We start from the raw sequence: 24,954 nt of genomic DNA, 5'->3' as shown, positions 1-24,954 counted from the left end.
TATGGGTCTGATCCCTGGTCAGGGAGCTGGGATCCCACATGCCTCATGGCTAAAGGACCAAAACATAGAACAGAAGCAGTATTATAACAAAGTCAATAAAGATTTAAAAAACTGAAAAACAAAATGCTACGGAGCATCAAATGAGAAAGGATGCATATTGTTCAGCATATTTTTGTTTCAGCTGTGTGTGTGTGTAAGAGAGACAGACACAGACACAGAAGGCAAGCAGGTAGGTATTCAAGGAAACGTGTATTACGTCACAATGTAAAGGGACGTTTCTACGAGTTGCCAGTCCAGGTTCGATGCACGATACTGGATGCTTGGGGCTGGTGCACTGGGACGACCCAGAGGGATGGTATGGGGAGGGAGGAGGGAGGAGGGTTCAGGATGGGGAACACATATATACCTGTGGTGGATTCATTTTGATGTTTGGCAAAACTAATACAATTATGTAAAGTTTAAAAATAAAATAAAATTAAAACCAAAAAAAAAAAAAAAGAAAATAAAATAAAAAAAAAAAATAAAATAAAGGGACGTTTCTAACAGTGGCCTAGAGCGCATGCACGTGTGCATGCTCAGCTGCGTCTGATTCTTTGCGATCTCAGGGCTGTAGCCCATCAGGCTCCTCTGTCCATGGGATTCTCCAGGCAAGAATACTGGAGTGGATTGCCATTTCCTTCTCCAAGGGATCTTCTCAACCCAGGGATCAAACCTGCATGTCCTGTGTTGGCAGGTGGATTCTTTACGGATGAGCCATCTGAGTAAGTTGACTATCTGAAACTGCTTGGCTGCACTTAAAACTACAGTGGAATTTCAGTATTCTGATCACAACAGTGAGGAAGATTTAGGCTGGCACCTCCCGACACCTCTACCGGATGTCTACAAACACCTTTAATTCATCCGGTCCAAAGTAAAACCCATTATTCTTTTCCTTCTCTGAAAAACCTGCTCATCTTCATGCTTCTCACTTCAGAAATGAAGTCAACATGAACCCAGTTCCTGTCAGAACCCATAACTCTCTTGACAACTTTCTCCCCTCCCCATTATCATCAACAATGAACCAGCCAGCCCTGTACATCCTACTTTTGAAGAGCTTTGCTAGTCTCTCTCTCCCTATTACCAACCATTCCCACCCTCTCTCAGCCACCAACATCTTCTGCTTAGTGCTGTATGCAAAACCATTCTAGTTGGTCTTCCTACCTCCAATCTTCACCAAGTCCCATTCATTCTCCACTTGTGAAGTAGAAATGACACTCTGTTAATGTCACTCAGGGCTGAAAACCCTTTCATGGCCTTCCAGTGTTTTCAGGAGAAAAAGCTGAACTCCGGATAATGATTCACAAAGTCCTGCACTGACCAGCTGCCTCTCCTTGCTCCAAGCCCATGGCCACTCTCAACTCTAGCAGTGCCCTCTGCTCCTCAGATCTTCTAAATATGCTCTTCTTTGTCTAGAGCTCTTGGATTCTGTTCCTTTTAAAATTCTAACTTAGATCACTTCATCAATTAGTGTTTCATCTCCCACACCCTGTCCAAATCGGAGCTGAGGACCCTGCTGTGTGAACTAACTGCATCATCCACTACCCCCAATATACTACTTTTTTCATTTTACTGAAACAGCTGCAGTATCCTTTGCTAAATTCCTGAGGGCTGGGATGAGTCATTTACACCATCATAAAGCACAATACCGGACTCAATACTTGTTTGTGGTCCTTACTCTCTCTGCTCCAATGCACCTGACATGTTCAGCTGACATCAGAGACCTGTCACCTCTTCCGCACCTTTCGGTGGCCTACACTAGACATCTCTTGGGATTGCCTCTTACAGCCCTTGGCCTCACCTGACTCACACTACAACTGTGGCGTGTAGTGCCATGAAGGACAAAAGGTCTGTCTCTCTCGCTTTCTGCCTTTCAGAGACAGCAGCCTGTTGGGCCGCAGGAGGCCGCTCTGTATTTGTACAAGTACAAACTGAAAGTGCAGAGGTGTTAACACCCAATGAACAACCATCGGCCAGGGGACAGGCCTCAATCCCTCAGGTGGCCAACTCTGAGACACGCACCAGAAGGGCGCTCAGAAGGACTGACCTCCAGTCCTAAAAGTGGTAGCTCACACAGTAACAGGGCCTTCTAGCCTTTCCCTCCTTCCCTAGTTCACTCTCTCTAGTCCTCTACTCCCGTTCTCTAAGACAATTTCTCAAATGAATCATCTGAGGGCAAACCCATGTGTCAGATCTGCTTGTGGAAAGAAATCAGACTAAGACAGTCTCTCTCTATAGCATTGGAAGCGCTCCGATTTTTATTCCTGTTTTCTTATTTTGCTAGGAGGTAGGTAACTTTATTCTTTCCCTATGTGTCAAAACTGTCTTCCCCATTTTCAGCAAATTTTATTTTATTATTGGTGAACACTCCACAGAAGCATGAACAAGTCAATTCTGCTCTAAATGAGGTCTATTTCAAATGAATGGCAGCTAGGAAAATACATTTCTTACAAGAACAGGAATTCTACCCCAGTTTCCATGTTTACATTAAAAACATTTTGCCAGCATCACATGAAAGAACATTCATAAAATAAACAGACCTCCTCATACCTTCATGTTACAGCTTGCTTATTTTTCTGCAGAGAGAATGTATATTAAACATCCACAAAACAGAATCTAAACAGTTTAAAAGTACCTTGCAGGCAAAGGCAGCGACTCCTTCTCACACTGAAGTTGGGTATGAGCGATTTCAGAAATTCAGGCTGCCACACTTGCCATTTGCGTCCGTTTCTCCAATAGCCAAGAGGCACTGGATTGAATATCGCATGATACAGGCTCCACAATACAGAGTATTTACCGATAATTCACAAGGCAGGGAGATGTTCAGTCAACTGCAAATGATTTTAGGGCTGATGACATTCTGGGATATCATTGTTTGCCCTTTCTTATTTAACCTTTAAGCATTCCATTAACTGTCAGAGATTACTAAATTTACTGGCTAAGCAAAGTTTTTAAATTCTCTCCTTTCATTGCTGCTTTCCAACATCAAACAAAGTTTAAAAATTTGTTTTTAAATTTGTTTACAACCAGAATGTATGGAGATTGAGAATGCTTAAAGCATTTCAATGATTTGGGGTAGTAAAAAGTTTTCACTTTTATTACAATAAAATATCTTTGTAGTTACATGTCTTCTCCAAATTTTCTAAAGTACCTAGATGAGAGTATTAAAAGAACTCTATTATCACCAATGACAATAAACTTATTTTTATATAAAAGCACCTGATATCAACGTCTTCCAACTCTGATATGTGTGTATACTCTCCATGTATAACATATCTAATGCCTAGAATTAAGATGCCACAAAGCTCCCTAACAGCTAGAAACAAGCCTCCTTGACACTCCTCGGCTTTGTCAGCTATTAGAGGGCACAGACTGAATCCCATTTCCTCTGTTAAGATCCACATTTTTACACATTTTAATGTTTCTGAAACCCAAATGCATCTTATAATTCATGGAGTCACAGTCTAATTGGCAACATTGTTTCTCAGTGGTATCTAAAATAAAGGACTAAAACTTGACAATGTCTCATACTCAACAGAATATCACAGTTCATTCAGCATTTGAACAGCAGGTATGGGCTTTATTTTTATTCTTTAACTGACATTTTGGACAATCCCTTCATGATACAAAAAATGTCAGTCTTCACTCAAACAATAAACAAAATAGCATAGCAAGGTGTCACACATTAGAACCAGGCCTCACTAGCATTTACAGACATATTCTGAAGTATCATGATATTTTTAAGCCTTTTAGAATTATACTGAAATAATTTTTGTTATAGAATTATATATTGAAAACTGGGTGACTGTCAAAAGGATTATTTAAAAAATTATTTCTATTACATAAGCAGAAAGAAAGAAATCAGAGAAATACTTCCTTAATAGCTAAATGGAAATCTTAAGTCTGCTTTTCAAACCTTTTCAGACGTATTTCAGTTTCCCTCTGGCCAAGGCTCTAACAATTATCAGTCACTGACTTAGTGCTCACACATACATGCCTTATTGAGTAAAGACTGGCTGGTAAAAATTTGTAAAACAGTATTTAAAAAATTTCTCTGTAAAACTGGCTTTTAAAAAACATTCTTAAAAATGAGAACAGTAATTTACAACTGTTGAATTTTACCTTAATGAGTCTTAGCTTCACATTTTAATAGAAAATGCAAATATTAAAACACTGTAATACTTTACTCTTATGCATAAATATTGTAGGAAAGACTTGTTTTGCTCCTTAGTGTCCTCATTAAAAGATCATGCAAAAATAAATAAATAAATAAATAAATAAAAGATCATGCAAACTAGGGAAATGTAGCTTCTAATTTTTAAACCAGCAGTCATGTTAGTGCTATACTACATTTGAATAAAGAAGGCATATCTCTGAAAAGGAGTTAAGTGGGAAAATACACTAATAATAAAGTGATATCTTTAAGTGGAAAGGAATAAACTGAAAAAAATTAAGAGACCGTAACTTTCTACATTTTCCATATCAAAACACATTCCGCAGATTCACCAAATATAAGAGCCAAATTTCCAAACACATTTTCTTGGTTTGATGCCTGATTTCTTTATGGGGCTTCCCTGGTGGCTAAGACAATAAAGAATCTTCCGGCAATACAGGAGACCCGGGTTTGATCCCCCGGTCGGGAAGAACCCCTGGGGAAGGGAATGGCTACCCATTCCAGTATACTTGCCTAGAGAATTCCATGGACAGAGAAGCCTGACGGGCTACAGTCCATGGGGTCACAAAGAATCGGACACAACTGATGACTAACACATGGCTGCTTACATGGTTCTTTATGACATATAGTAAGCCACAATAAATTCTATCTTCAGCTGGCTATATCTAACAGCACCGTCTTTACTGGCAACAAAGAATTTATGCTTATTAAGTACCCAACAGGGATTTCCCTTGTGGCTTAGCTGGTAAAGAATCCACCTGCAATGCAGGAGACCTGGGTTTGATCCCTGGGCTGGGAAGATCCCCTGGAGAAGGGAAAGGCTACTCACTCCACTATTCTGGCCTGGAGAATTCCATGGACTGTATAGTCCATACGGGGTCACAAAGAGTCAGATATGACTGAGCGACTTTCACTTTCACTTTTTCAAGTATCCAACAATCAACATTATTCACGTTGCAACTTCAAATGGGTAGGTCAACATCAAATCAGGACTTGAAAAAATTTTTACCCAGAGGAGAATTAAAAGAGTAACAACTTAATCCCAAATCTAAAATGATTTAGAAAGCCACTGTCTCCTTAACTATAAGTTATCACTGAGGCACATTTTTAGGGACCCCAGGAAGTTTCAGTACATTTGCTTTCTCACAGGCACTGTTTCTCAGTGATTAGGATGACATTATGGCTGAGGTATATCCTCTTTTGAGGGACCATAAGCACAACATTCAGGCTGTGATATCAGGCTTGGAGGAACCAAGCAAGCTGGTATGAGCCAGAGCTCTTTCTGAACCTGGCTACTTCACACACACAGACAGTCAGAGTGGGACTTGCTTTTTCCTATGGGCATACATGACAGAAACTGCAGAGGTATAGAAAAAGTGCCAGGGAAAAGGGGAGATGGAGAAAAGACAGAAAAGAGACAAATGAAACAACATAAAATAAAATCTGGAGGCTCAGAGTTTCAGGGGATGGGGATCAAATTAGGAAAAAGCTTCCTGTACTAGTTTAGATTTCTGGCAGCTGCTGGGAAGACTTTAGGTGTCCTAGAAATAACCTGGGTAAATGCATAAAAGCACTAAGTCAGAATTAGGGGCTATTATTTTTTATGGTAAATTTAAATTCGATATCCTAATAATTTACTAGTTACCTTATAGAAAAATTAAGAAATTTCTTGCAAATATTTCAAAACGTGTACAGAAAAAGAGAGTGAAAGCTAATCTGTGATAAAATATATGCTTCTGTAACTATAAGTGGAAACAGAAATAAAGCTGATTCTAATCAGCACCTCTGAAATACAGAAAGTACTTATATAAATATTACACTGTAACATTTGAATTCAAATTATATTTCTGATTAAAAGACATCATTTTTGTAATAAATAATATCCGAGGGGTCAGTGGTGAAGCATTCAATTATGTTCTGAGCATAAAATAAGGTAACAGGGAAACACAGAGTAGAACAGTGCTTGGGAAAAAGCATATGCTCAATAAAGTTTTAATTTTTTTAATAAATCTGGAACCAAAAGGATTTTACTACCAACAAAAATAGTACTGTCAACTGAGAGAAAAAAAAAGCACAACATCAGAGCTGTGAGTTAAGTTTTATTTGGGGCAAAACAAGGAATACAGCCCAAGACACAGTATTTCAAAGAGGTTGGGGGGCGGTCAGTAGTAGGTGTGAGTCTAGTGAAGGGGTATGTACACTCAAGCACGCATCTTGTAGAGGTTTGCTGCTAGTTGCAGCGAGAAGATGTCTCTGTTACTGATTTTAGTGCTTTTCTAGATATGAGGAGATGCAAAAATTGGGCTCCACTGGGATCATAAAAATATTCTCCTAAAAATATCTAACTATCTGAAGGCCTGTTCTACTCATTTTTCGCAGAGCACAGAGTGCCTCATTCCTGATCCTGAACTCCTTTCAGGAGTGTTGAAAGTCAGTGGCTACAGAATTTTGTAACTTAATCCTTGTAGAGGCAGTTGGCAAATGCCAATTTTCAGTTGGCAGTACAATACTCTGCAACATTAAGAATCAAATCAAATCACAGCTTATCATGGTTCTCAAACAGACTCCAAACCACCTGGTTTACCCTTTCAGTGATGCTTGTGAAGTATCTGTATTAGATACTGTCTATCAGGAAAGCAGTGGCATCTGTTTGGTGAATCATCAACCATATTAGTGGTCAAGCAGTTTTTACTAAAAGTAAGAAGCAACACAAAGTATTACGAATAACTACAAAAGTGTGAAGCATGATTTTTTTAAAAAATACAAATAGCTAAGTACACACACACAAAAAGATCAGAAGATCATTAAAAAATTAACAATGATTGTTGCTATACTATGCATCATTTTATTTTCCTTCTTAGTAGTGGTTTTATACTAGTGTTTCCAATAAACATTTTTAAAAGTAAGTTAATCCAAAAAAGTAACAGGTAACTGTGATGCAAAAATTTTCAGGTCTATACATATCCAACTATTAATTTAAAAAACAATTTACCACGTTTACTTAAAAATCATTTGAGGAACTTTGGAAATCCCTTGTTTAGAGGAGACAGAGATCTATTTATGAACAAAAGAACCTCTTTAAAATTTTCCAAGTTACTTTACTTTGCCAGCCCCTCCCCCCATGGTACTGTAAAGCAGTGAATACAATAGGTTTTTATCAATGTGCAGGCTTCTTAGCTGAGCAAATAACCATAGAACCCAAATCCCCAAAATGTGCGGGGTTGGAGGAGGGTGGGTTGAGGGCAGGGAAGAACAGAATTTCCAGACATTCTCAGCAATTCAGAGTTGGGGAAATGCAATTTTTCTTGCAAGTAGCCACTGATGCACTTGTAGCCAAAGACTGTCTCACAGACACCCATGGTGATCAGCTGTGCCTTTTGCAGAGAACTTTACTGAAACAGCTCAAAGGAGGAACAAGATCTTAGTGAAAAAAGCACCATGCCGACTAACAATATTGCCCATGTTAAGCTCTGTATTTTCTGAGTCAAGGTTTGGGTCATGTAAAAGTAAAGCTGGTCCCAGAGAAGAGAGCAGTTTTTCACAGACTGCCATTTAAATCTCAAATGACCATGTTTCACAGCATGCTCAATACATTCCAGCATGTAACTGCATTTTAATTTCCTAAAACCACAGGTTATAAGTCTGATTTCAAATAGTGTCTGGACTGTGATCTTCAATACTGATAAAATTATACAGTGTTCTTCAGAAAGTCCCAAAGATTCGGCATATGGAAAAGGATCTTCATTTTCTTTGAAGTACAATTATCAAAGAAAATTAACTCTTCTAACTTTTGTGAATGAATCCTAAAGAGTGAATATTAAGAGCTGAAGTTACTACCATAGAAATGTAGCTTAGATTACAGGAAAGGAACATGCTGTATATTCCTCACTCACCAGGTATAGTACACATCACGTGACAAACCCGCATACATGAGACTTTAAATTTTCTTTGCCATGAAATGCTCATCAGTGCTTACTTTGGAAAATGAATTCGAAATATACTGACATGAATGAATCATTATATTTGATTGTCCATTCGGTACACAGAAATCATTCAGTCACCTTTTCAATTTTATAAAAGAGGGAGAGGCTGTTGACTACTTTAACCTCCCAAGTATATGTAAGAAGAGAAACAGTCTTTAGAATAGATCAAGAGAGAAAAAGGGAAGGTGAAGTTGTGTCATGAGTTTGGGAGTCACAAGCAATTTAAGATGGTATTATTATTCAGTTGGAAGGAATTTATAAAGACAAATTTTTGCATGTGAACATGAAACAATGCACTACGATGGTCAGCAATTTTCACTACAGGGACTGGCTCTGACCTGCCCTTGAGAAAAGATAAAGGGAAAAATTTTTTATAAGGGGATAGAGTGGTTAAGCACAGTTGACTTTGAACAACATGGGTTTGAACTTCTTGAGTCCACGTATACTCAGAATTTTTTCAATACTGAAGTACGACACAATTCAAGGTTGGTTAAATCCAAGAATGCAGATAGAAAGGACCAAGTCTAAGTTATATGTGGATTTTCAACTGGGTGGAGGGCTGGTGCCTGCCCCTGGGTTGTTCAAGGGTCAACTGTATATGCTTTCCTCTAAAATACTACTGGCTTTTATTTTGAGCCTGATTCCAAAACTAATAGACAAATTCAATACATTTGTTTTTAAGCAACAAATCTATTTCATCAATGAGGTAGAACTTAGAATGAAATTCTGATCAGTAATTTAAGCTGAAGGAACTACAAAGCATTGGTTGCTTCATGAAACTAAACATCTAGAAAACCTGGTGCCTAGCAAATGGGTCCCTCTAGCTGTTCTTCATTGGATTCTAAGGTATCATCATGTGTAAGAAGTGCCCACTCTTAAATTCATAACAGCTTTTTCCAGGAGTTAACAAAATATATGGGCACATAAATCAATTTTTTAAATGAAATTTTTTTAATGAAACCTAACATGTGAATAAAAAAAAAAAGACTGCATTTTTCTCCTTGTCCTCTGTCTTCATATTTAATTCTTCCAATTACTTTCTTCTTTTCCCCTGACCTCTCCATTTCTCTTTCCTTCTTTTTCCCTAAACTTAGACTAGACTACAGGTGGCTAGTGGGAACATGTTTGTATTTTTAAGAAGTAAGCATAGGGCATCTCCTCTGGTGGGCTATGTTGAGAGAAAGGTCAACGAAGCGCACACTGAAATATCTGGGAACTTCAGTCTGGGGGAAGACACAGACAGCAACTGAATGGATCCACCACAGAGCAAGAGAGCATCAGGACCACAGGGAATACACAGCGAGGGTGGGGAGGGCTGTGGGGAGGGAATTGCTGTAAAGGGGAGGTGGTACTCAGATGATGGGGAAGTGAACAGACCTCCATGTCTTTTCTGAGAGAGGCTTCAGGGCAAAAAAAGGCAAACGCAGGAGAAGCTGGTGGCTTACACAGGATGAGGCATGTTAATTGGCCTAACAATCACCAACACAACAAGAGGGGGTCTTTGTTCTCAATGTGATTGTTTTAATCCTTATTACAGTCCAATATGAAAGATCTTCTTATCATCTTGATTGTGAAGGCCAAGAATCTGGGGCCAGAGAGATGGTGAAATTGCTGAAGAATATCCAGTTTACCAGCTGATGATGAAGTTAGGTGAGAAAGCAGGAAGTCTGGCTCCCGGGCTGTACTCTCAGTGACTTTACCTGCTACCAGTGTGCAGTATCCAAAGGAGAATATTAAGGGAGAAAATATGGCTGGGGTTATTCTGGGCAGGAGAAGACGCACCAGAGATGACAAGAAGTCAAGAAAGTGTCATCACAAAACCCATCGGAGCCACCTGGGCCCCTGTGAAACCATTCCACAACTATATTCAGTCCAACTGGTCAATACTTCTATCTTCTTGACACTGGCTAAATAATAGTGAACAATTCATACACACTGTGATAGCGGTCAAAGTAATGGATAATGGTGTCAGCCCTCAAAGCATGTGAAAACCAACCAAAATGGAAGAAGCTGGGTCAGTAAGTAGCACAAGCACAGGAGGCTTCTGCATTTCTTTGCAAAACCATGATTTCACAGCGTTTGACTGCTTTGTGTACATGTAGCGTCTCTTATTTTAGAAACACACACGTCTGTGCACAGGCACTCACACACACTCTGTAATGTTTATATCAAAAGTTATTGGACCCCGTCAAGGGCCACAGTCACACATGAGGACCCTGAAACAGATCCAATGATTTCTGGCTGAGCTCCATTTCAAACATACCTGCTTCCGGGTCCTGATTGAAACGGCAGTACTTGGATTTCTCAAGTGAAGGCAGGCATTGCTCAATGGGAACCCAAACATATGTCTCAGGACACAGCAAATCTGATGGTCTGTACTGACCCTAAAGAGAAGTGAAGAAAAAAGGCACTGACATCACTAACACAGTGACTTCCTAGTTGCAAGGCTCCAGAATTCCAGGGAAAGTATTACTCACAAGTTTAAATGAAGTCAACCAGGGACAGCTTTACTGTAAACACTAAACAATCCTATTAGTAATTGTTTTCCTAGCTCAAGAATGCACATTTGAAGGCTCTCAAACTCATGTATCACCCTTTGGGATGCCTGTGTTGACTCAGAAGATCTGAATTTCTACTTTCTTTTGGGATAAAAACATATTCCTGCTGATCTGACTGCTAAGAATACCACTTCCAAATTCAAGTGGACACAAGTGCTAGTTGATAAGTGAAATTTTGTATTTGAGAGCATTCGGATTTATACATGAAATAAATTTATTTTCCAAAGTGGAATTTCACTACCCTTAGTCAAGATTCTTAAATTCATAAGCTCAGCTGATAATATTGATTCCATTCTAATGCACTTAAAAGTACTGTCTGGTCAACATGCTTCCATGAGCAATCTAGACTCATAAACAGACTATACAACAGATACTAAAGAAAAAAAAATCATTCCTCTAAGGGTAGTTTGGTAGCCAATTAATAGAGGATAGTACAAATTATGTGAAATCATTCAGTTAAAATTTTCAGAAATATTAATTAAAATTCCAAACATCTCTTCTCTAAATTTTAACATTCAAAATTCATCACAGAGATTAAATCTAAACATTGGTTTTCCATTTTTTTAAAACTACAGCCCATAGTAAGAAATACATTTTACATTATAACCTAGTAAGCCTATATGAAAATATAAAACTATTAATAGGAACAAATCTTTTACTATATAATGCTTATCCATGTTATGTAATCCTCTATTTTCTATTTCATTTTTTAAAAAAATTATGCTCTTGGACCATTTAACCACCAAAACTGCTTTCATAAATAGCAAATGGGTCACAAAATCAGAGTCTGAAAAACACGACCTAGTGCAAACCTCATGACACAGACTACTCCTGTTTAAGGGCGTAGCACTGTTACACAGCTTGAGTCAGAAAGGTGCTCTATAACTTATATTTAAAATGAACACCACGCCCTTCCAGCATTCAAAACATTCAGCAGTCTGTAAGATAATGGAGAAATTATACATAAAATGTACACAAACAGATTAATTACTGCTTCTGAGATGTTGGAAGAGAATTCAAGGAGGATATGGAGTTTTAATGGGGACTTAGATTGACTGGCTAAGTCTGGGACAGGCTGAAAAGGAATGAGAACAATCTAGATGAAGATTACAGCATAAACAAATATAACGCTGGGAAACAGAAACAGCAGAGCACTGCAGAAATAGAAAGGTAGGTCGTGAATCAGCTTCAGAAATCATGTTCTAGACTTTATTCTAGATGAAATGGGAATGCTTGCTGACTAGGACAGAAGGCAGACAGTATGAAGACCAGACTCAGGTCTCTGATTCTGATCTTCCTGCAGTGTTCACGGCACTGCTGATGCCTTACTGCCTCAGAGCAGTAAAGGTCACCCAGACAGGGCAGGTCCAGGTGGACACACTCACCTGATACTAAAATTCATAACACGGGATTATTTAGAAATGAATTAATGATATACTTAGGAAGTATAGTAAAGCCAGTTATTCAACTGATACCTACCTTATCAAAAGTAATGTCATTCTCTCCACCAATTCACAAACACTTTTACTGCGGAGGGACAGTACGATGCAGTGCTGTCCACGTGAACAAATGTGAACACCAGACAGCAGTCTACAGCAGTGCTTCTAGAGCTGCGCCCCCCACCTTTTGGTTATAGACTATTTCGAGAATCTACTGGTGGTAGGGGAGAGCCGAACATATAAGCTAAAGAAATTTTTTAAAAAGGATTAACTTTTCTTGACTTTAGAGTATACAAAGATTCCTTAGAACACAAAAAGCAATAAGTATAAAAGAAAAAACTGATGAACTGGATTGTATCAAAAGTATACCATCTTCAAAAACTTATTAATAAATAGGCAAGCCAAAGATTGGGGAAAATATTAATAAAACTTGTATTAGACAACATATTTGTATCCAAAACATACAAAGAATTTAACAAGTCATTAATAGGAACAATCCAAGTTTTTTAAAAGGCAAAAAGACTTAAACCATTTTGCCAAAGATATATGAATGTCTAAGAAACCTAACATCGGTTATCAGAAATGCAACTCAAAACTACAATAAGATACCACTGAATTCCCACTGCAATGGCTCACCACAATTCCCACTACAATATTTAGAAGACCAAGTTCTGGCAAGGTTCTGGATCATCTAGAACTTGAATACTGTTGGTTCAAAGTGGCATAACCATTTGGGATAAAATAAATATTCCTGTAAACACATTATCTCTGCGTATGTCCAGGATAAATCCTTGAACTGGATTGCTGGGTATAAGGGTTTTAGGTTTTACAGCACAAAACGATTTCCCACAGGAGCTGTGTGGATTTATACTGCCACCAGCAATGGTGTGCATGCAAGTGCTGATTTCCCCATATCCTTATCAACAGTGTGCTACTGAAACTTTCCATATCTGCCAATATGAGAAGTGGCATTTCACTGTGGTTTTAATTTGCATTATGAATCATTCCACACGTTTAAAGGAATTGGTATTTCCTTCTCTATAAAGCTGGCTCATTTCGTTGTTAGGTTTACAGACCTACTAATCAAAAAACTCTTTATATATTAAGGAAATTAACCCTTAATTTGTTAACTATGTTGTATTTTCCATGTTTGTCTTTTGACTGTGTGTGCTATGCTCTTCTGTCATGTAGAAATCTAGTAAATGGTCAAATGTTATCATTTTCTTTTAAATGGCATCTGGGTTTTGTAATATAAATAAAAAGGCCTCTATCACTCTAAGACTATAAAAACATTTTCATGATTTTTCTCTAGTAGGTTTCACAATTTTACATTTACATTTATGCTCCACCTGGAATTTATTCTGGTGTAAGGTAGAAGACGATTCAACCTAATTTCTTTCAGATGTTTACCAAGTGGCCTCAAGAGCATTTTTTAAACAAGTATCATTTTCCCTGATGATTTAGAATTTAAAACGTCTTTGATAACTTACTAAATTTCCAATTATACTTAAATCTCTTTCTGGACTTTCTACTTATTCTGTTATACTTCTGTCTGTGTACTCATATACCAGTGCCATATAGTTTTAAATATTAAAGTTCTATATTTTAATATAATATCTGGTAGAGATAATCCCCTCTTATTGTTCTTCATTTGCACAATTTCCTAGTTCTTCTTGCTTAATTATTTTTCCAGGCAACAGTACTGGAGTGGATTGCCATTTCCTTCTCCAGGGGATCTTCCCGACCCAGGGATCGAACTCAGGTCTCCCGCATTGTAGACAGACGCTTTACCGTCTAAGCCATCAGGGAAGTCCCACTCATATACCAGTGCCATATAGTTTTAAATATTAAAGTTCTATATTATATTTTAATATAATATCTGGTAGAGATAATCCCCTCTTATTGTTCATTTGCACAATTTCCTAGTTCTTCTTACTTAATTATTCTAGGACTGTTTAGTACAAAAGACCACCAATATGAACAAGGAAACAGTAATAAAAATGGATGGTATATCTTGCCTATTGTGATCACACAATATAAAAGAGAATCCCAAGAGAATTCCTAGTAAGAGGAAAATATATCATTCTAAGTTAAAAAATAAACAAGAAAAAAAGAAACCCAAAATATACAAATGACACCATTTTCTAATTTAAGGCAGAACTAAATGCTGACTAAGATGCACAGATCAAATTCTGGGGGGAAATCGGCCATCAACTGTGAGTCTTTAAGACAAAAACAGACATATTCCATGCAGATATGCTGATTCAACAGCAGCCACCTGAACCCAGTGCCTGGATTTAACAATATGCTGACAATAAAAAATATTCAGTCAATGAACGCTAAATGACTCCTGACTTTGTGACAGGCACCAGATGCTGGGAACAAAAAGATGAACAAATTGGCACATCTCTAGATAATTCACAGTCTACTGGGAGTTACTGACCTGGAGAAAGATAAATACATAAGAATGTATGAAGTGTGATCAGGCACAACTGTCCAAAGCTCCTATATTTTTACAATGTTCTTCTAAGGCAACACTTGCTTATAATAGATATTTTATTTTTAACTCTTTAAATACTCAGGTTATCTCACTGAAAAACCATAAATGTATACATTGTAACTTCTGATTATTTAAAATCAAAATTTTAGATTAGGTAAAAACATTATTTTTCTCCTAAGTACAGGCTTATTTCAGTGTTTCAAATATTGTCTCAAGCCATCAAAGAATGCCAAGAATTTCATGAAATAAACCACTTTGAAATGTTATGCTTTCTAAACTTAGCCAGTAGAGAGTTACGTGACCGAACTGCTTGCAGTTCAATCTAAAGTTGCCATCACACAAATGGAAAATGCAGAGGCTTGCAAGCTGCCCTGACTTTCCAGCTAGTGTAAGAAAATGAGAAAGGTCTGTATTAAGAATGCAATTACTTAAGGATTTGGACATACTTCCCCATGGTCAGAAGGAAAAATATTTAATCAACCTCTAAGTACATTCATTCATATTGGACAATGAGGCAAAAGCAGATTAATCTTCTCCTAGGGTGCTGACTTTCTGTAAATAAGAAATCTGAGTTACCACGGATTTTCTAAAGTACTCAAAATTTTGAAAATGTAATTGGTCTGACAGGCTTATCTTACAATTTTTTAGAACACCCTTTTCAGTTTGATCTACATGTTAGAAGATGAACTCAAGATTTCTCCCTACTCCTACTTCTCCCCCAACCCTCCCCACCCCGCCTCGCCACAAAATAACCCCAGTCCACAAGGACAGCACCACATGAAACCTTACCAAGCACGGGTCCCTAAGAGCAAAGGTTACAGGAGAGGATGATGCAGTTCAAGACAAGAAGCCTGGAAAAGGCAAAAGCTGTCTGCTAAAAAGCCTCAACACGACAAGGAAATGCATGGTTTTCTTTATTAAACACTTCTGGTGAGGGGTAATTACCCAATCCAAAGTCCTCAAAGAGAAATAAGTTCAGCAAAGCGTGATTTGTAACTTCTGGAGCTATTCACAAACCGGCACTGTTTCAGCACTAGGAAGCAGACAGACAAGGCGCCCTGCAACGTGAGCTGCCGGAGAAGAGGGGAGGTTCTCCTCAGGGCGCAGCTGGGTGTTCAGTGATTCTATTTTCTTTAAAGAAACTACATAGACTATTTGTGAAAACACAAATTATACTACACCTCCCCCCTGGGAAAAAGAAAAAAGTAAAATACAGTCATAATATTTCAATCAACTTTACTAGGTGGCACAGATTAAAATTCGAGGAAATGCCAAAGTTAAATCTAAAACACAAGGGGGAAAACATTTCTTGATCCATTTCTATTAAAAATAATTGCTTCTTCTGGAAGAGGACAGCACACAATTTTGGGTTTTGGTTAATGGAATGAATGGACATTCTTTTTTACTTCCATGCTCTAGACTATAATTTGAAGAACATTTTATCATGCTGATCTAATTTTCTACACTATTAAACAATCACAAAATAAATTATATGTCAAATATCTTAGTTTAGAAAAATATAATAGTCAGAATTTTGGCCTAAAAATTACATTTACTTGATAGCCAGAGGTTAAAAACATCTATCATATCTTACTGAATAATAGTGAACACAGATAGCTAAAGAGCACATAAAAGGTGTATTTAGAAAACTTTGATTTCGCAATCATTAACAATTTCAGCAAAGAGGGTTCAGGATGGGGAACACATGTATACCTGTGGTGGATTCATTTTGATATTTGGCAAAACTAATACAATTATGTAAAGTTTAAAAATAAAATAAAATTTAAAAAATAATAAAGATAATAGAAAAAAAAAAAACACATTAAAATACTTTAACTTCTAATGAAAACACAGTCAATAACACGAGATTTTTCCCTCAGTTAAGGTATAGTTAGAAATCTGAATTTTCAAAGGCAACAGTTACATTAATTAGTTAAAAGAGAAGCAAAAAAACAAAAACAAAAACATGGTTCCAGTAAGCCCTGACAATTTTTTGCAGCATTTTTACTGATATGTAATTCACAATCCATAAAAATCTACCCTTTTAAAGTGAGTTTTTAGAGTATCCATAAGATTGTGCTATGCGCTTAGTCACTCAGTCGTGTCTGACTCTTGGCAACCCCATGGATTGTAGCCCGCCAGGCTCCTCTGTTCATAGGGATTCTCCAGGCAAGAATACTGAAGTGGGTTGCCATGCCCTCCTCCAGGCGATCGTCCCAACCCAGGGATAGAACCCATGTCTCCCACATTGCAAGCGGATTCTTTACCATCTGAGCCACCAGGGAAGCCCCACCACTATCTAATTCCATAATATTTTCATCATCCCAAAAAGAAACCCTGTACCCACTGGCAGTTGCTCCCTACTTCCTCTCCCCAAAAGTCCCAGCAACCACAAAATCTACTGACAATATTTTATTATTTTTAAAGTTTTTATTTTATACTGGAATATGGCCAATGAGGATGAAGAGCCTTTTAATGAGGGTGAAGGAGGAGAATGAAAGAGCTGGCTTAAGATTAAATATTAAAAAAACTAAGACCATGGCATCCGACCCCATTACTGCATGGCAAATAGAAGGGGAAAAGGTGGAAGTGGTGACAAATTTCCTCTTCTTGGGCTCCAAAATCACTGTGGACGGTGACTGCAGCCATGAAATCAGAAGACGATTGATTGCTTCTTGGCAGGAAAGCAATGACAAACCTAGACAGTGTGTTGACAAGCAGAGACATTACTCGGCCAACAAAGGTCCATACAGTCAAGGCTATGGTCTTCCCAGGGGTCATGTATGGCTGTGAAAGCTGGACTAAGGAGGCAGAACGCCAAAGAATTGATGCCTTCGAACTGTGGTGCTGGAGAAGATTCCTGAAAGTCCTTTGGACAGCAAGGAGATCCAACCAGTCCATCCTAAAGGAAATCAGTAGTGAATATTCATTGCAAGGACTGATTCTGAAGCTGAAACTCCAATACTTTGGCCACCTGATGCAAAGAACTGACTCATTTGAAAAGACCCTGATGCTGGGCAAGATTGAAGGCAGGAGGAGAAGGGGACAGAGGATGAGATGGTTGCATGGCATCACAGACTCAATGGACACAAGTTTGAGTAAACTCCAGGAGTTGGTGATGGACAGGGAAGTCTGGCGTGCTGCAGTCCATGGGGTCACAGAGAGTCAGACACAACTGAGTGACTGAAGTGAACTGAACTGGAAAAGTCCCTGAAGCTGGGAAAGATCGAATGCAGAACGAGAAAAGGGCATCAGAGGATAAGATGGCTGGACGGCATCACCAATGCAATGAACATGAACTTGGGCAAACTCTGGGAGATGGTGAAGGACACAGAGGCCTGCCTGGCGTGCTGCAGTCCCTGGGGTTGCAAAGAGTTGGACACAACTAGGCGACTGAACCACATGGCCGATGAACAATGTTGTGACGGTTTCAGGTGGACCGCAAAGGGACTCAGCTATACATATCCATGTATCCATTCTCCACCAAGCTCCCCTCCCATAAAGGCTGCCATGTAACATTAAGCAGAGTTCCCTGCACTGTACAGAAGGTCCTGGCTGGCTATCCATTTTAAATATAGCAGTTTAAAATGGAGTATTTGTTTGCATTCCCATCCTCCCTACTGGAGGCAGAATATAGACTAAACCCAGGACACAGCCGAAGCAGCCCTACGTGACGCAGCCCTCATTACCTTCCTGGCCTGTCTTCTACCTCCTCCTCCACCACTCTGCCCTGGCCACACGGGGTTCTCTGCTGGTCCTGGAACACTTCAGGCTTGCTCCCACCTCAGGGTGTCTCACTGACTGTCCTCTTTTCTGGTCCTACGGGTATTCCTATGGCTAATTCCGTCACCCACTTTAAGGTTTTGCTCAGCTGTCATCTTCTCAGTGAAGCTCAACTATCCCCTTCTCCTGTTTTTCTTCCCTAGGACTTGCAACATTCTTGTTCACTTTCTTCACTGTATCTACAGGAAACTCCCGGCTAGAATGACGCATCAGGGGTTTCAGTCCGATTTGTTCACAGATGCATCCCCAAACCTGCTGCAAGTGACGGCAGGATGAACTACGAGCCTAGTACATACTGCCCGGCCCTTCCCTCTCCCTTTCTCTAAACACAGCAAGTGTTTTTTTTAACACGCTTTCATACCTTTAATGTGGCACACACAAATCAATCAGTATTTGCTGAATTTGCATTTACGATGCACCTCCACCACACTGTCACTGTTTATGACTAGTTCTCAACCTTTGGGAAAATACTAAAAGTGTAAAAACATAAAATAGAAAAAAGTACAAGAACATTACCATGACAGGGTATGTAAGAACTGTGTGCGTGCTAAGTCACTTCAGTTGTGTCTGACTCCTTGCAATCTCATGGACTATAGCCTACCAGGCTCCTCTGTCCATGGGGATTCTCCAGGCAAGAATACTGGAGTGGGTTGCCATGCCCTCCTCCAGGGGATCTTCCTGATCCAGGGATCGAACTTGTGTCTCTTATGTCTCCTGCACTGGCAGGCAGGTTCTTTATCACTAGCGCCGCCTGGGAAGCCCTTGCCTTACTCAAGAAGGTTAGAAACTACTAGTTCAAGTCAATTTGGTTTTTTTTTCCCCCTCTCAAAATATTTTTACTTATTTCACTGGCATACACTCTCCTTTAAAGAAACGTACAGCTTTTCATATTAAGCTTCATATTAAGAAAAAGAGGGGGAAGCATGACTTGCTTGGGGAGAGGCCTCTTCCTCTGCTCCGAGCTGAGCTGCGTCACTTTGGTTGGTAAGGACAGTAACAGTAATAACGAGTCCTTCCTGTGTTTGTTAGGAACACAGCCCTCATCATGGTACTGCATACCAAGAGTTAAATCTTATAATGACTTAAAAAGTAATGGACATAATTTCTATCACACAGAGAAAACCTAAGATCATTAAATGGGCGTGATGAACTCAGAGCCAGACCCTTGATTCTCATTCTCTTCCTATACCTAATTTAAAAATATTCAACACATCTTTAAAGTATTTTCAAAATAACTTCAAAAAAATCTTAAAAATCCCAGGAGTCCAATACGCACAGGGACTCTGCTCAGCATGGAGGATGGTGAGATGAAATGAGCCCAGTGAGGCACCACTGTCTGCTGGGGAAAAGGAGGCAGCTGTGCCCCAATGCCTTTCACAACGAGTGGTGAACGTAGGGTGGAGGGCACAAAGACGCTATGGAAGCACCAAGACGCAGCCAGAGAAGCCCAGCACAGGCCACACCTCTGAGAAGAGCACCAAGGACTACAAGCAACACGTGCTTAGAGCACAAAGGTAAAACCAGCAGCTTTCTCTCGAGACTCCTCCGAAGGGGTCTCCTCTGCAGAGTCTTAAGATCTGAGTAGCACCATGTTTGGAAAGAAAAATCAAGACACCACAGCCAAGTGTGGGCAGACCTAAGACCTACATAGACCATGTCTGCCCTCAAGTTCCCAAACACATGTCTGTTGAAACTTCACCAAATGGAAAATGAAATTAGAAAGAACTATTTCAGCTCTACAGACAGTATGCAGTCCTGTGTCTATGGGTTGGGAAGCTTCAAAAATAAATGCACATTTTGCTTTACATTCAAAATGTTAACATCAGGTTAGTCATAAAGAATAACTCCATCTTCTCTCTGAACAAATGCCAATTTCCATAAATTCACATTTATTACCAGTAGGCATCTTTCTTTTTAATACAGAATGTGTTCAAAGCAACTTTCAAGTTCATGAATGGATCTTACTGTAACCTGGTATTATCCTGAGAAATATTATGAAACACATGGTTTTCAAGTTACATTCTGGTTTCTTTTATCTCATCCTATCTAGATTCGTATAGAAATACTTCTTACAACTGAATGCACAACTGATCAAAAATAAAAGAAAAACATTATTTACATTATAAGTGGAAAATTCCCTGTAACAATCCTGAAAAAAAGCAATGAAATTACTAAATACACCTTTTAAAACAAATTCACAATGTTAGCAGGTCCACTTCTTGATTACAATGAATCCAGAAGTACATGATTTTAATTTCTAAAGGGCTTTAATCTCTTTCAAAAATCTTTTTTTTTTACAGGGGTATTTTAAAAGGATATATGTGAACCCCAATGCATTCAGGACTACATATGACATGTAAAAATTTTCTTTGACTATTACATGTGTCTTTGTATGAGTTTAAAAAACATGCAAATGAGAAGTTATTTATTTCATTAAAGTTAAAGGATTTGAGACTGTTATTTTTCGTAGAAAAAAATCAGAATAGTAAAGAAATACTTTCATATGACATTCACCCAAGTTAGCATTCTTGCCTTTTAACTGGAAACATCTGGGGATGGGCCTGGCTGATTGCAATAAAATTGAAGTTACCAATTCACACCCTGCCATTTTGAGGGTATTTTGTTTTTACAGTTTTCAAATTAAAACCAAACCAACTTTCCTTTGAACTCTGGTCCTGAAGCAAAGATCTTTATGAGATTTCAGTCTCAAGAATACTTATAAATATTTTGAAAAATAGGGAGGATTTTGAGTACTTGAGGATAAACCAGCAGAGTTTGTTTTAAAAGTTCAAGTTAAATTAAAATGTAAGAACACTAGAAAGACATTATTATTTAAATACACACATACACATTCACCCACAGTGACCACCAGTAGCACTGGGGAAAAAAAAGAGAGTTTAACTAGACATTTAAGTCTTTTATCAGGTAACGTTGTTATCAGTATCCCATTTTTCTACAATAAACCTACTGATTTTACTAAAACCAACTGCTTAAAGAGAGGCTCTAATACTACATAAACAAAAATAGTTCAAAATAATCCATCAGAGTGGGCTGTGCCTCCAAAGAAAGCGGGTAAGAACAGGGCTTATTAAATCCAGTCTTTTCCCTGAAAGACAACACCAATGGAATCCCATCCACAAAGTACTACAGCAGACCCCTTGCTCCCTGATTTCATTACATAAACAGAGATTGACTTTATCAGTCCCCAAGAGAGTGCTTGAGAAGTAACTCGAGCTGCTCTGTTTTCAGAAACTGTGTTTGGATTGTGCCACGCTCAGTTGGCGAGGTGAACTGAGCCCAGTGAAGACAAAGGGCCTAAACATCTGAATCCATTTGTGTTCCCCAAATTCTGAAAGCCAACAGATGTACTCCATGTGCTGCTGGGCTAAGCTTTGAAAATTTAAAAATACATATTTTTTCCACTGACAAACAGAAAGTGATGGTATTCTGTGTTTCTTTAATTAAAATCCAAGGGTTCGCAAAGGCTCCAAGACTTACTTTAAATCTTCCTTAAGACTGGGCTATTTATTTAACTATTAGCAAATAATAGGGCATAAAGAGTCTAATTCAGTTTTAATCACAATCTTTGCTTTTATTTTGGAAACCCTGGGTTAATCTTTTTTCTTTTAGAAAATACAAAGAAAGCTTGTGAAGAAAAGATTCAGGGAGTCAACTTACAGCCCAAATTTAATTTCAACCCGAAGGGTCATAAGTTGAAAAGCATGAGGGGAAAAAAAAAAGAAATATAATGAAAGATGAAGACAAAGACAATAATGTAAGAAAAAAAGAAAAAGTAAAACCCAAAACTTCTTTAATATGTTATAAAATGAAATATTCATATAAATGTTCATATATGTATATGTACGTGTAAACTAAATTTGGCCTTCACCATATTGGTCAGAACAATCAGTTCAGGGGTTTGCCTTTTTAGGCTGCTGCTTACAAAACAGCCCTTGGAATCACTGGTTCTGCACCATCAGAGGTAAAGTAATCCTCACCTGCATGACAGTGAGAAAGGTTGATTTCAAGCTCTGCCTCCTGAAACTGTCCTCCTAATGACACCAGGGAGAAATGATTGTGTACATTCTCTATTTTTAAAACCCTTTACTGGCTCTCCAAATCTACAGGGAAGTAGGATGACCCTTTTAAAGCAAGCAAACAAACAAAAAATTCATAGACCTTTATAAGATAACATAATTTTAGTTTCACTTGATGAGAAATTATACAAAATAAAAATCCATTACAAATTCATTCATGCTTTTAAATGAGTTTGGATTTTACTAATCACAACAGAACCTACACACGTTTGTAGAAAATTAGCACCATACTCACGTTTATTAATCTGTACCCACACTGTGCATATGGATTCACAGACTTCTTGTGAAAGCACTCTGGTTTACAGACATCAGGGATCTTGCGTGTACAGTACAAAGCCTGCTGTCAGCCTACTCTCTCGCCCCGCATACTTGTACTGGGGGACTCCCATCTAGGCACAGGCTGTTTTGCCTGGTGTGACTTCCCATCTGGTCTACATGCCTACTGCACGTTTGAGGCCAAACCTAAACGCTGCCTACTGCTTCTTTACCAAGCTTTCCTTGGCCTTTGCTTGACCTCACCACCAACTGAGCTCTCATTCCTACAGTCAGCAGGTAATTAAGAAATGCCATCCACACCAGGCTGCATGATTAGGTCGTGGGCACGCCACAGCACACAGTAACATTGCCAGTTCAACAGTAACATTTTAGTTCTCAGGGACCATTGAGTCTAGAAGGGGAGAGGACTTTAAGGAAATAATCATAGGGAAACATCATTAAAGAGTATGGCAAATACTGTGAAGAAAAAGCAACCTGAAATAGCACAAGAGGAAATCTTATTTAGATTAGGAGGGTCAGGGTTGGGGTCTTTTGGGTTTCTAGAGAAATCCACCCTACAACTCCATACGATCTCCTTGAGCTGTCTGCTCACATGCTGTGCTTCTCACACTTTGGACCACCACTCCTCTACCTCTCACAATCTCAACTTGGGAGTTGCCCAACAGCCCGAAGTACATCATTTCTTTGCATGCCTTGTGCCTTGGCAGAATTCCCTCAATGGACTGAGTTCTCAAAGAATACTTATTGAATATTTACTGAATTAAATTAAACTGTGTCAAATTATATTTCTTAAAAATAGAGAATCAGACCATTTGAAAACCAGAAGAGCCTTAGTCAATATACTCCTTAGTCAAAATCCAGTTTCATTATCATATTTAAAATGTGTGGTAATTCTAGCAACTTAAGGGTAATTACTGGTAAAGCCAAGATTAGAAACTCAAACTCTTTTATGTTAAAATTCCCAAGCTAAAACCAGATATAAGTATAAATACCTCAAATGTGTCAGCAACATCCTATATACCCCTTTATGAAAATTTGCCTAATTATTTCAGATCCGGACCTTTTAAAACACCTTTTATTGGCTTTTATCCCCCTGATATTCTTTTTTAAATTGATATACCGAGTCGACCAAATGCTCAAAAACAGTTTACAGCAAATCCACAGCTTTAATAAAGTCAGTAAGCTGTGTCTGATTGATCATGTCTCTAACTGGCGCTATTATTTTTTGCCAGTAAACATTTTTCAATGCCTAAAACCCTTAATCGTAAAAGTCTGTTTAATTACACCCCTGAGGGAAATAAGAAGTTAGCTATAACCTTATATTTATCCCAGGGGTGTGATCTTTGGTAATCATTCCTTTTTTTCTGCCTGATGGAAAATTCATCACAAATGACTTAAATGCTTCAAGTTAAGGATAACCTTTTCCCTCTCAACTGTGTAGCAGTAGGAGTCCTGGTAGAATTTACATCCTACCCCTTGAATGTCATCAGTATCCTGTGTGTCTCTGTAAGAAAGGGCTTGGCAGAAGGTTAGTAGAACAGTTTTGTGCAGGGCCTACACTTCAGCATGACAAAAAGATATCTAACACATTACTTCCTTTCTAAATGATCAGTTATGCAATTATGAAGGACACATCAGTTTAAATTTAAACACAGTTATTTACAGGGTGAGCAAATCAAGTCCACTCACAGAATTTTAGATAAATTATTGAGAAAAATTTACTGTCTTACAAACACCAAATCATCCTGGATGACAACTTGAGAAACCTCACTTCTTCATTCCGTCTAAGACGTCCACCTTAAAATACCATTATTGATCCAAGCCCAATTAATGTTGTTAGAATAGAATTTTGAATTACAAAGATCCTTAGGAGCATAGTAACATCAATGTCTTTGTAAATGTCATAGTTTTATCTATTTTCAGCCCATTACAAAACCACACATGCACCAAACACAAAAAATCTTTATGACATAAGGATTTTTAATATATTTATGCATGGTTTTAAAGTGTTACTTCGGACTTAATTTTTAAATGTTGTTGCTCAGTTGCTCAGTCGTGTCCCACTCTTTGTGACCGCATGCACTGTAGCACGCCAGGCTTCCCTGTCC

At 38.4% G+C, this 24,954-nt stretch overlaps 1 protein-coding gene across 9 annotated transcripts in view; it reads right to left on the bottom strand.

Annotated features, from left to right (window-relative positions):
* Positions 1-24,954, bottom strand: part of ATE1 (arginyltransferase 1) — a 149,901-nt gene that overhangs the window by 19,649 nt on the left and 105,298 nt on the right. For 4 of the 9 annotated variants that reach the window (XM_027529014.1, XM_027529013.1, XM_027529010.1 and 1 more), the window contains exon 11: positions 10,457-10,577. The exons of 1 other annotated variant lie outside the window; for it this stretch is intronic. In XM_027529014.1, the coding sequence (XP_027384815.1) occupies positions 10,457-10,577 (121 nt within the window). Of the gene's footprint in view, positions 1-9,247; positions 9,897-10,456; positions 10,578-24,954 lie in introns of those variants that run through there. 4 more of the 9 variants (XM_027529008.1, XM_027529015.1, XM_027529012.1 and 1 more) reach the window with 3 other exon arrangements.

The sequence above is a fragment of the Bos indicus x Bos taurus genome, chromosome 26 (genome assembly GCF_003369695.1).
Source record: "Bos indicus x Bos taurus breed Angus x Brahman F1 hybrid chromosome 26, Bos_hybrid_MaternalHap_v2.0, whole genome shotgun sequence".
NCBI classification, from domain to species: Eukaryota; Metazoa; Chordata; class Mammalia; order Artiodactyla; family Bovidae; genus Bos; species Bos indicus x Bos taurus.
This window is presented reverse-complemented; position numbering and strand designations above follow the sequence as displayed.